The 12,786-nt window shown below is 33.7% G+C and overlaps 1 protein-coding gene across 1 annotated transcript; it reads right to left on the bottom strand.

Annotated features, from left to right (window-relative positions):
- Positions 1-2,857: 2,857 nt before the first annotated feature.
- Positions 2,858-8,102, bottom strand: LOC141831473 (ABC transporter G family member 51-like). Its single transcript, XM_074718832.1, has 10 exons — positions 8,094-8,102; positions 7,693-8,025; positions 7,329-7,619; positions 7,155-7,238; positions 5,919-6,052; positions 5,609-5,836; positions 5,005-5,176; positions 4,441-4,528; positions 3,222-3,388; positions 2,858-3,124 (listed from the first exon to the last, which is right to left on the bottom strand). The coding sequence occupies exons 1-10, from the start codon at positions 8,100-8,102 to the stop codon at positions 2,858-2,860; spliced, it is 1,773 nt and encodes a 590-aa protein (XP_074574933.1).
- Positions 8,103-12,786: the final 4,684 nt, after the last annotated feature.

Genomic DNA, 12,786 nt, shown 5'->3' with positions numbered 1-12,786 from the left:
ATCATATGTTGTGGAATAGGAACCAGGGGGTTACGAACCTCAATGATTGTGGTATTGTTGTGCTTGTTCTTGTTTTGTGTGCTTTCATTTCAATTTCTATTGCACACTAACATTTTGTAAATGAGTATGATTGAAAGAAATTTAGCAAAAATTGATACTCACTATTCACCCCTTCTAATCGTGCAATCTGATCCAACATAAACAAAAAACAAACACAAGACAAACTAGGTTTACATGGTTTGATAGCCCCTAATTCCTACTCCATGGCCTATTATTTAGCAGTGGATTATTCCTAGAATCCCAAGATATCTTACATACAAGAGTGAAATACAAAGATAAAAAAAACAATATAAAAGATAAATTACAATTGAAGCTTTTTCATTTGCTTGCTCTCTTTCTCTTTTTCAATGTTAAAAAATGGTTCAAGAATGCAAAAACACTCTCTTAGGGATCGGTAGCCAAATCTCCCTTTAAGCCCTTCTTATAGAGCTCTTGCTAGCTTTCTGGAATCCATTGATTAGTTGACTAATTACCCTACTCAATAGATGGTGCCTTTGATTTGATTGATCCTCTATCCAACTGATTGATCCACTATAACATCTGCAAACTTGATTGTTATCCGCAGCCTTATCTAATCAATGACTCATTCCTTTATTCCATCTGTAGCATTAGTAGATTGATCTCCCATATTAGTTGACTGGTCATGCATCAGTTGACTACTTAGTCAATTGATTCTTGGAAGGAAAACATTTTATTTATTTTGCTTCCTAAGTGAGTCAACTGTCTAGTCAACTCGACTATCAATCAATTAAAATCAATCATTAATTAACTGATACCTTGACTCCAATGAATTTAGATGATGAGTCTCGTCACACTAAAAGATCACATGTCTTGGTGACTTCCTCGTTTGTCTAATACAAGTCAACCTTAACTTATTTAGTCTTTTAATTCTTGGAGATTGTCTTTAACACTTCAACCATTACCTAGTTCCTAATCAACTTCGATCTACCTTGACTACCACTTACGCAACCTCAAGTCAAGCCTTCCACTTACTTAAAAGCTCACTACTTAATTTAGGACTTCATTTATTATTTAGTATCTATTCAATCTTAACATACCAGAACTTCTACTTGCTTAACTTCAAATTAACCTTGAGCTACTAGAACTTTTATTTGCTAAAATGACAATCTTCTTAGTTGTCATCCCCAGTGCCAACACACGTTGGACTCTCATCCTACCAACTCCATGTTGGTCTTACCCTTTGCGAACACCTATTAAACTTCTATGTTGTCGACTCTTTATTAAACTTATCCTTTCCCAACTCCCTCTTGAGCTTCCTAGTACCAACTATTTATTGGACTTCCTATCTTCCAACACGTGTTAGTCTTTTAATAATTGTTAATTACCTATTGGACTTTCTTTTTGATTAATATTTGATCGACCTTGACTCATTTAGACTTTATTCAATATATCAAGACAATCTTAACTTAGTTGACACATCAATTTAATATAAACTTGCTTCAATCATACTGCTCATAATATGATTGCATCAATATATTATATAAACATATTGTACAAACATCAAGAGGCTCCAAGGTCACTTTTTTTTGTTAGTGGCTAATTTGACCCATATGCAAGGTTGACCAAAACTACTAATATGGACTTGAATTGGTCACATTTAGAAAATATAAGCATAGAATAACTCCATAAATTCTAGAAAATACAATAGAGGAGGGATATCATTAAAATTTATGGAATTTAAGTCCATATAATAATTTTGGTTAAACATTGACATAGCCTTACATGTCAAACAATACAAGTGAGAGCATAGATCCCTCCTTTAGATTCATTCTATAATTTCATTTTCCAATTTTAGCTAGTTTAGAAACATCTAACAGATTTAGAAAAACCCTACTACATGATCTTCTAAGATTCAAATTACAAAGCAAAGACCATAGAATAACTCCAAAAATTCCATGGAACACAACAAATTGATTATCTTTAAATTTTGATTAGTGTCTATACAATAATTTTGGTCAACCTGACTTTATAGATCTAAACTAACCAAAATTTAAAAAAGAAAACAAAAACAAAATAATTCGAGAGCCTCGGACAAACATATTGGCTCAATTTTACATTGCCAATTTAGATTTATACAACAGTTTGGACTAAAAGTACTATATGACTTTATAGAACTCAAATAATAAAATTAAGAGCGTCAAATATCATCAAAGGCTCTAAGAACACAATACCATTTTTAAAATTTTAGTATTTTAGATCCATATAACAATATTTTGACTAAAACTATCAAAGGATCTAAATTGATTGGAATTTTTTTAAAAAAATGAATGCACAAGGACCACAACGTAATGTTTGTTTGTGAAATTTAATAAAGAATATATAACAATTTTGGACAAAATTAGATGGATCTAAGAACCTAAGAGAAATATAAACTCCAACGAGGGTCCAAAACTAATTTCTACATATTTAGATCTATCTAACAATTTTGTTCAAAATTACTAAATGATCTTCTAAGACTAACAATGAAATGGCTCTAGGGACTGGAAGAACAATCAACCTAAAAATCCAAAAAGTTTTTCAAAATTTTCATTTTTAACAAATTGAAATCCTAAAATTTTAAAACATTTTACTATGTTTTGAAAAACTGTTTACAATCTCAAAGTGTTTCTTGTGTCCTCATAAGTATCAGAAAATCTCATTGGCTGACAATTGAAACGATAAGAATTTGAGAATCCAATGGCATTATTTAGGAATTGTCATGCACAATCATCACCGTTCTGTCTATTCAAAGAATCCCTTATGGAAGTTAAATCTTTATTGAATTCAGGTAACACTCTCAGCGTCTTTGATAATTGAGAATCTTGATTGAAAGGGCATAGACGGTAAAGAACAAGAGGGAGAAGGCAACAAGAACTGCTGCTGAGATGCCAGTCATGCCAGGACCGAAGCCTAGATACTCCTGCAGGTACTCCTTTACCGTGCCTTCAAAACCTGGGCCAACCACCATTGTCTCCACATCACCTAATTGTGAGGTGATGACACCACGGAGAGTCCATGCCACTGGGCATAAGTAGTAAAACCAGAGCCACCAACCAGGAAGGCGCTAACATAAAAAATATATCAAGTTTGATCAGCAAAAGCACAATACAATAAAACGGAAACATGGGAGCTAACTGACTCCAGACACTCCCTTTACTTACTGGTTTGGGAATCAGAAAACCAGAGAGTAGATTCCATAGAGAGTAAAATGCCGATGAAATAACAGATCCAAGGTGCTGAGTAGGAGTCAAACCAATTGCCATCATTCCATAGAAGGTGAAGTACATCAAAGTGAGGAAAATGAAGACAAGGTAGAGAATAAACTTTCCTGCAAAAATAGATCAACTGGTGATAATAAGTCACCATTGTAGTGTGCTTAAAACTTTATTATAGATAGAAAGGTTAACCAAAACTGTTGGCTTATGCTATAGTTGTCAGTTTTGTTTTAGACTTGGGGACTCACAAGTCCAAAATATGCATGTTTTAGTTGATTATTTTTAACATACAAGGTTGAAATGTTAAATAATACTTGGAACTTCCAGTCTTCTCACTAAGAAAAACCAAGCACAACTCTCTCCGTTAGCTAATCATGAGCACGCTACAGATTTTATCTGTATCTTGTTACATTCACTACACAAATTTCATTATGCAACTAACGAGTTTATTACTTATACTAAAGCCACTGCATTGTTGAATGATGAGTATCTGGTAGTATGGTAGATCTCTGTGCTTTCAGTTGTCAACTTGGGCATTAACTTAAACTATTTTATTATTTTTATTTAACTAAAAATTATTAGATAAAACTTAGACCAAGCAAGTTCTTTCTATTGGATGAGTTTGGTCAAAGTTTTACCAAGTTGAATCTTGTCTTCAACTTGGTATTGGTCAATGTACACCCTTTTTTCAACAAAAAACAATAACAACAAAAATAATTTACTCTAAAATTATCTCTACTGAAGAGGGTTTCACCATTCAAACCCATGTGTATTTTGGGGTAGAATCACTGTGATCGAAAAGCTAGAAACTTACATTAAGGAATAATCTTCTCATATATCTATTTTATTTTTTATTTGATTCATTTTTTATTCAATTTGCCACATGATATCAATTTCATTTTGATTTTTAAATTCTATTTATTGCATTAATTCTAACACAGCTAATTAATATGTGAATGTGCTATCATAATAAATGGTTTTGGATGTATTGATATTTTTTATATTAAAAACAAAATACGCAAGATCGTTCCTACTATATTTTTCAGCAAAAACAATTCTATCCTACTAGTAGATTTAGTATTTTAACTAAATAATGGATAAATTAGAAACAATGCAAGAGATATATTACTTAAAATCCACACACAGGGAGAGGGAGAGAATATACCAAAATTCCATTCGTAGTGGATCATGAAAAAAGTGGTGATGCCAAATATAATTGTTTGCACTATAAGGTATGGAATCTCGACAATACCCTGTAAATTTGAAACATATGTTACTAACAATATCTTCTGATAATTATAAAATGTTAAACTATTAACATGAGTCTGTATTGGCTACATTTATATTTTCCACCATCGTATTTTATTTAATTTTTTAAAATTAATAATATATTAAATCACTTTTGCTTCCATTACATAGAACTCTCTCCCTCTCCTACTTATTCTCACATTATCTTCTATTCTAATTAGTTCAATTTGTCTAGCCACATCTATTACCTCTTGAACATTTCATACCATCTTAACATGTTATTGTTTCATCTACAGGAACTTATACCTAATTGATCCTGAAAATAGTGTTTTTGATTTTATTGTTTCTTGTAACCAATACACATCTATTTTAATAGTCAGATCTGCTACGCTAACTTTTGTGCAGTTTGTTTGTAACTACCTAAAATGATGAAACATAATATATACGCTTAGTTAAAATTACTTAAGAAGAAAACACCAACCTGAGCTGCAGCATATGGAAATGAAGAATACATTCTGGTTGCTTTTTCTCTGTAGTAAACTGTCCTCTCAAGAGACACCACAGGTTGTACAGAGGCTGAGTTATTGACTCCAATGAATAAGCAAGCAGAATAGAGAGAGCCCATAACCAGACGCAATTCTTGTGTAGTATCCCTGCAAAAACACTATCAACTCATCAAATTCTTCATTTAAAACTGGAAACAAATAATAATATTAATAATAAATATACACATAAGAATCTTTCAAGATTTTTAAATCTTCATTAATTATCCCTATCCTTATTTAGGTTATATTGGATTGTAACAGAGCTTGTCCCATCCCAAAATGGCTACCAATTCTAGAGGGGGATGCACTTTCAATATATAAAAAGAATGAAACACCAATTATCGATGTGGGACTAATAAACTTAAAGCATCCTAGTTTCAAGAAATACCCTCATACCCATGACTCCATTGTGCTAATGAAGAGTTAGAGATATGGGCCTTAGCTCTAATACCATGTCGAATTAGAGCATCCTAAAAGAATGAAAATAATGAAGTTATAAAATTTAAGGCATCTCAAAACAATAAAGGTGAATGTTTGCACCTCTTTGAACCAAATTTCCAAAAGATAGAGCCAAATATCACACTGGCCACTGCAGTGAAGATCAGTCGTATCGCATTGTATTGTGGACTCCTCCAATATACAAGGAATTGTTTCCAGGTACATGTTTTAAACTGAGTCAGTTTATCTTGTGGAAACTCTGAAGTAAACTTCAGAGGTTCTGTACCAGCAGCAGGGACGCTTAGTTGTTCAATGAGAGCTTCAACTTCCCTGTCAAAATATTAGAATTTAGAATAGCCAAAATCATTAAAAAATTTAGAAAACTAATAGTTTTTTGCATAGCAGGAATCACCTAAATTGATAGGAGTTTCTGTATACAGTGGCAAAATCTAAGCCAAGCTTTTCTTCACAAGCTGGTGTACTTATTTCTAGCATCCACGTGGCAGGATTGTAACCATCAGGAATAAGGGCAACTCCATTTATTCTCTGAAAGGAAGGTAGAGATTGTAGTGATTGTTTTATGGGACAAAACTCCATGATTTAATGTCATCAACTTATTCAGCAAAATTTAGGTCAATCAGTCACATCCACTATGCTCTGTACACTATACATTTGGGTTAAAAGATTTGCCTGATTAAAATGAATATATCAAAATATATTATTCCACAGTCATAATGAATTCCTATTGTTCCAAAAAAAAAAAATAGTACTGAGGATACATAGAAGTATGAGTGTGCTTTTCTCCCAGGTGAATACGTTCTTTTTTAGATTACTATTAATTTTATATCTATGCTGTGAATAAAACAAGACCAGATTTTCTATTTTTGATAAAAGTAAATTTTTATTAAAAACTTCTTTTCCCCATAGAGATATTGAATGGAATGAACTATTTTTGGTGCAAGTGTGATTTTTAAAACTTATGAGCAAATGCTCATAAAAAATAACTAAATGTGTGCACATGAACATGTATTCATCATTGACTAACTCCTTATCAATGTTGATCCACTTCAACAGTATCAAGTCCAAATTAATCTACTCCTTATCAATGTCAATTCATTTCAATATCAACAATTCAAGGGATTCAATTAACTAATTACAAAACAAAAGAAAGTAACAAATTTTACTAAACTTATTAAACATTTTGATAATATATTAATTTAATATTTAGAATTTAGAATTCTATTTTTTATTTCTAACTATATGTATTATGGGCAAGTCATAGTAATTACACCTATTAAGGAAAAAAAAACATTGAAATTAGTTCAAAAGGAAGATAACAATCTGCCGATAAATGATTCCTAATTTGTTGAACATAGGTCTTGTTTTATAGCCCAAATATACATCGAGAAGAATCATGAAAAAAGTGAGCAACAAATCTTATGTATATTGGTTCCACGAATAGGACAAATATATCATGTCAAAAATGTGGCAAATGGCCTGTGCTTATGGTATTAGTCTGTAATGTGCATACACCCAATGAAAAAGTAAATACGTGAAATCAAGCTATCTAGGAACAATGGCATCAACTATTAATAGACTATGTAGATGCTAGACAAAAAATTATAAACATGATGACATGAAATGGCACCTGAAAGTAATTTATCATATCTTGAGAATTTACACCCAGTGAACCACCATATATCACGATACCTCCTCGCTTCATGAGAAGAAGCTGAAGGGGAAAATAAAGATACGAAATAAGTAAGATTGATGTTCTCCCTTTTGTCAAAAACAAGAAATATTCCACAAGTTTTTTAATTACCTCATCAAACGCTTCAAATATATCAATACTAGGTTGGTGTATGGTACAGACGACAGTTCTCCCTGTATCAACTGTGTTTCGAACAGACCGCATGACAATGGCTGCAGCCCTTGCATCTAAGCCTGAAGTTGGCTCATCCATAAAGATGATTGAAGGATTTGCAACTAGCTCCACTGCGATTGTAAGGCGCTTTCTTTGTTCAGTTGATAAGCCAGTACTTCCAGGCAAGCCAACCAAAGCATGTCGCAGGGTATCAAGTTCCACTAGCACCATAACCTCCTCAACAAACTTCTGCATTTAGAGAATGCATATGCATCAGAATGATTATGGACTCAACAATACAAAGATGATCTAGGAAGCTAACCCTTCTATCCTCTTCATTAATTCCTTTTGGAAGGCGAAGTCTTGATGAGAACCAAAGAGACTCTTCTACTGTTACTTGAGGAGAATGTATATCAGTTTGTTCAACATATCCAGAGATTCTGGCAAAAGTTCTTTGTTCCTTGACATATCCAGAAATTTTAATGTCGCCTTCTATATATCCACCCGTCTTCCTGCCTGCAAGCACATCCATAAGTGTTGTCTTCCCAGCTCCGCTTGAGCCAACCAGTGCTGTTAAGACATGTGGTCTAAATACCCCACTAACATTTGCCAACAATTGCAGCCGTTTCTCAGGCACTCCATTACGCCTCATTTCCTAACATATAATCTATCAGAATATTGCATATTCATTTGTAGTATACTTATCGAGTATCATATATCAACCTTTGGCATGTCCACAAAATAATTGACATTGTGAAATGTCATGGCTAAAGGTTGAAATGGAAGAAGCATTCCTCTTGGTTGGGGACTTCCCTGAGAACATGCATTTGACAACTCTGGTCTCGCACCTTTTGTATTAAAAAATTTACAATATTGTAAGTTAGTCCTGAAACAGATCAAACAAACACCTAATGGCAGTCGATGGTTTTGTATTTGGTAAAACAAATATTACTTGCTGTTTCAGACTCTGATTTTTTGCCTCTGAAAGCTCCATCCACCTCTTCTAGATCAGTTGAGAGCATTGCCTGTGGCTTGCCAAGAGCTTGAATAACATCAATGCATTAGACAAGCTAGTACATGTAACAAAGTTTGCAGAAATTATGAAGAATAATGATTTGACAAAGCTAGAAACATCAGTAATGGATATTTTAAAGTTAACTAAATGAAAAGTGAAAGGCTAATGCCTGACTCCAACAATTTAGAGATTCTAACCACATCGACAAATTAGACATAAGGCTTACGTTGAAGGTATGCCAAAGCAAGAGTGAGTCCTATGTTGAAAACAATGGAATATGCCAACAAAACACCAACTCCAAGCCAATACCATAATTTATTATTTGATAGACCATATAAGCGAAGTACACTATTACCAACAGTGTCCCCATGAGCAGATATCTGTTATGAAGAGATCATGTTAAATGAAATGGTGAGGCATGATTCACATGGTAGCTTTTTAGGAGAAAATTTGAGGACAAAATAGAACCTTGTCCCATCTTGAATCTGTAAATTCATTCACTGCAATCGCCTGTTGTCCATATGTAAGAGGTGAAACCCAGTGAGCCCAAACCCACCATGGCTTGATGTAATCTGGTATTATAGATCAAGCTTCAGTAAGACTTTTAAGCGAAGTAAAAACAATAAGTCAAATTACTTTTATTAGACTAACTGATAATACTACATTCAGGAACAATGTACAAGATAATCAAAATCTCACCTTTTGGGACAATAAATCCTCCCAAAAGGAACACAATCAACAGTGCAGAAGATCCAAATGTATTGGCAATAGTGTAATCTCTTGCAATAGCTGCCATACTACGGAAGAGTCCCAGTGCCATTTGGTGTACAGAGAACAATAAAAACATGAAACGGAAAAACCTGCAACAAGATATTGTCTCAAATTCACACTCTAAAAGAATAGGCACCTTATATGAAGAACATTATGGCAAGTATGCATATCTACCTCGCAGCATTTGGTGCAAAACCGACTGTGTAGTATACCATACAAGACCATACTATTGATTCAATAATTGAGTAAGGAAGACGTAATAGCCAACTAGGAAGAGAAAAGGCCCAGGCTGGATAAAAAAGGCTGTCCCTCTGCTTATAAAAAACTGGAAGCCGAGATATTGTAATGGAAAGCTCAGAAAACCCATTAAACATCATGTGCACCAGCCCAAAGAACAAACAAGAAAGGTACAATGCTCCATTTGCCTCATCAACAGGATGAATTCTTGTACGTAGAAATATCGTGCATGTGATGAATCCAACAAATGCAACCTGCACAGTATGCCAATTACTATCCGACCTAGTAAAACAATTCGATAGTAGGAAGAATGAACAAACCTATTAGAATGCATAAACATTATTCTCCAAAATTGTAAGCTCATGGGATCAGTAATCCTCTTAGCTTACAGTTTTGATGTATATGAAGAATATAATACAAAAGTTGTTATTCCTCTATTTTCAGAGCCCCAAGTGAGTCACTAAAAAGATTGATGGTTGGAGCAGATGCTTTCATGGAATGATTCCTTCAGCTGTTCAAGATGCAAATGTCCAGTGGGATGATAATAATGCATCGCTCTGCTGCATAATGGGGGTTGTTATAAAGTATTTGGAGGGCATCACTCATGGTTTGAAGTCTCAAGCCATGCCGCCAGGCATGGTCAAACCTTTTTGTTGGAAAACTAAGACACAACACAAGGCAACTCAGCATTTAATCATTTTGTCACTTGTGTTAGAACAATGCCACTCATGCCAAATAGGGCCAAGTGGTAGATTCCTTTGTTTCAGTTAGCATGCATGAAAACCAATCGAATCTATCCAGTCTCAACCTATGAAGATAAAGATCATTCTGCACTCATGGGAAGGAAAAGTGGAAAGGAGAAGGGGTCACAGGAAAAGAAAGAGGAGAACAACCTATAAAAAAACACTCAAAATCAAGAGAATGAATACTTGATTGTTGGACGCTCATACCGTCAAAGGAAGATTCATGGCGATCAGAAGATTAGAATCTGGTGGCATTAAAGGAGAACTAAGGTAAGATAGTCAGAGGGATTTCACACCTCTACAATGACTCAATTTGACAAAGGTGGGGCAACCAACTGTGGAGGTCCACACAAGTAGAGGAGAACTAGCTAAGGTAGGTAAGGTGCTCAGAGGTGGTTAGAGGGATTTCACAAGGTCTGGCAAGATTTGATGAAGATGGGTTTTCAAGTTCTAGAGGTCTGGCATAGCTTCACAACTTCACGATTTTGGCGACAGGGATATGCAAATGCCTTGTCTAGAGAAATTTTATATATATATATATATATATATATATATATATATATATATATATATATATATATATTATATGTCATTTTATATGTTATATAATCATATAATGTTATAACGTCGATGTCGTAGTCGTGGGCGGAAGCTCACATCCACATAGCGGAGCTTCGTCGGGGAACCTTCACAATTTTGCAATTTTGGGAGCTTACAATTTTGCGATTAGGAGCTTGATTTTATAACAAATATAATATACATTTGTTATATATAATATGTTATGTTATATAATTTAGAATAATATGTATAACATATCATATATAATAGATTTATGTTATATGACATATAATAATATACATAACATTAACTAATTGTTAATTAGATAATTTTTATATCAATTGAATAATTTCATATTTAATAAATATTATATTAGTGTGTTTACTTGGTGTGGATTGTGTGGTAGTTATATTAGTGTATCACTCATGTGGATGATTTTGTTTTTATATTTTTAATGCTCCAACTTTTTTAATAATGTATAGGTAGACAAATGATACCAAAATATCAGCTTATGTCTACCTTGAAGATAGGCATGTCAACTAGAGAATCAATTTTATTGTTAGTATTTACATTGTGATATGATTCGACGGAAGGGTGGGGTCACATTGATCATACAACTTATTGATGCATATTGGTTGTTTTAAAGTGGCCAAAAGTCCCTTAAGAAATCCATCATGCAATAAAGGAGAATTTGATGTAAATATTGTCAAATACTTCAACAAAAGGTGGAATCCGCCACCCCAGTGGCCCCACAAAATCGGCCCCACACGATCGGCCCCACGACCATCTGTGAGGAGGAAAATCGAGAAGCTGCAGTTGACCACAACGGAGAAGGGTATTGCCTCGGCTTCGCTGAGATTCGACCCTTACCCACTTCAACAACTCTGCTCCGTCGTAACCAACTCAACTATGCCCCGGGGACTAAATATTGTCAAATACAAACAATAGGAATGTGAAGATTTTGATTAAAAAAAATTTCTAAAGAACCCAATAAATTTGAAGGTGATATATCTTAAATCATGAAGAATTTCCAGTCACTTTGTGCCTCTTGAGTTGGATATGAGTGCAAATAACAAATGCGATATAATCATGGCACAACTAGTGCTAATGGAAGTAACTCATTATAGTGAAAGTGGTAACTATTACCTCAACATTGTGGAGAAAAGCGTTCATGTTACCTTATCACGTGATGATATTGGTCCTTTTCTTTCTTTCCATTAAACAAAGGACTACAATCAATATCAATCTAATGACATTCCCAAGCTAGACTAATAGGAAGACTAGAATTGATAATGCCTACAAAATGGAGAGGAAATCTATTGGTCAAAGTATTACCAAAATTTTCATTTCAATTAAATTCCCCTTAGCAAAACAAACACTACATACTACCGTAACATAGTCTCCATTGTTTGTCACACTAAGGGGTATTGTTAGTTCATACCAAGACTACATTATGGTAACTTTGATTCTGCTATTAAACCTTTAATTGTATATGAAATTGTTGGCACATACCTAGGCAAACAAGTAGAACTGATCGAGAAATTAGAGTCTATCATGCAAGACACAATATGACCTTGTGGGGTTACATTGATGTGCAATAATAGCTAGATAGTATCTACATAGATAAACATTACCAACTTTCTACTATACTGTAATAAAAGGTGATATCAAGATTTAAAATCTCGACCCATGCTGAGGTTTCGATCCCAGACCAGAACGATACGGTTTCGGTATTGTATCGTGTTGTGCCAACATGGTTTTAATACTATTTATTTATATACATAATAATTATTATATAAATATGTTTATTGTGTATAATTTAAAAATAAGTAGGAGATCTAGTCTAATAACATAGGAGGATGCATATAGTTGATTCCAGTGGGATAATAGTTATTAAGCCAAATGAAATAAGATTGTATATACAATGATCAATCTTTGTTCTAGCCAACTGGAGCATCATAGTCAACTTGGATGTAGATTTTGAGTGAACAAAATGTTTTGATTCTGAATGAAGTCAATTGTTGCAGTTAACTAGGTAGTTAATTGATTAAAGAGTTGTTGATTTTCTAGCTGACTTATGAAATATTTTTTA

Source organism: Curcuma longa, chromosome 7 (assembly GCF_044706935.1).
Source record: "Curcuma longa cultivar G26 ecotype Majalengka, Jawa Barat chromosome 7, ITB_CL_G26_1.1, whole genome shotgun sequence".
NCBI classification, from domain to species: domain Eukaryota; kingdom Viridiplantae; phylum Streptophyta; class Magnoliopsida; order Zingiberales; family Zingiberaceae; genus Curcuma; species Curcuma longa.
The sequence above is the reverse complement of the archived record's forward strand: the minus strand, read 5'-3'. Positions and strand labels throughout refer to the sequence as shown.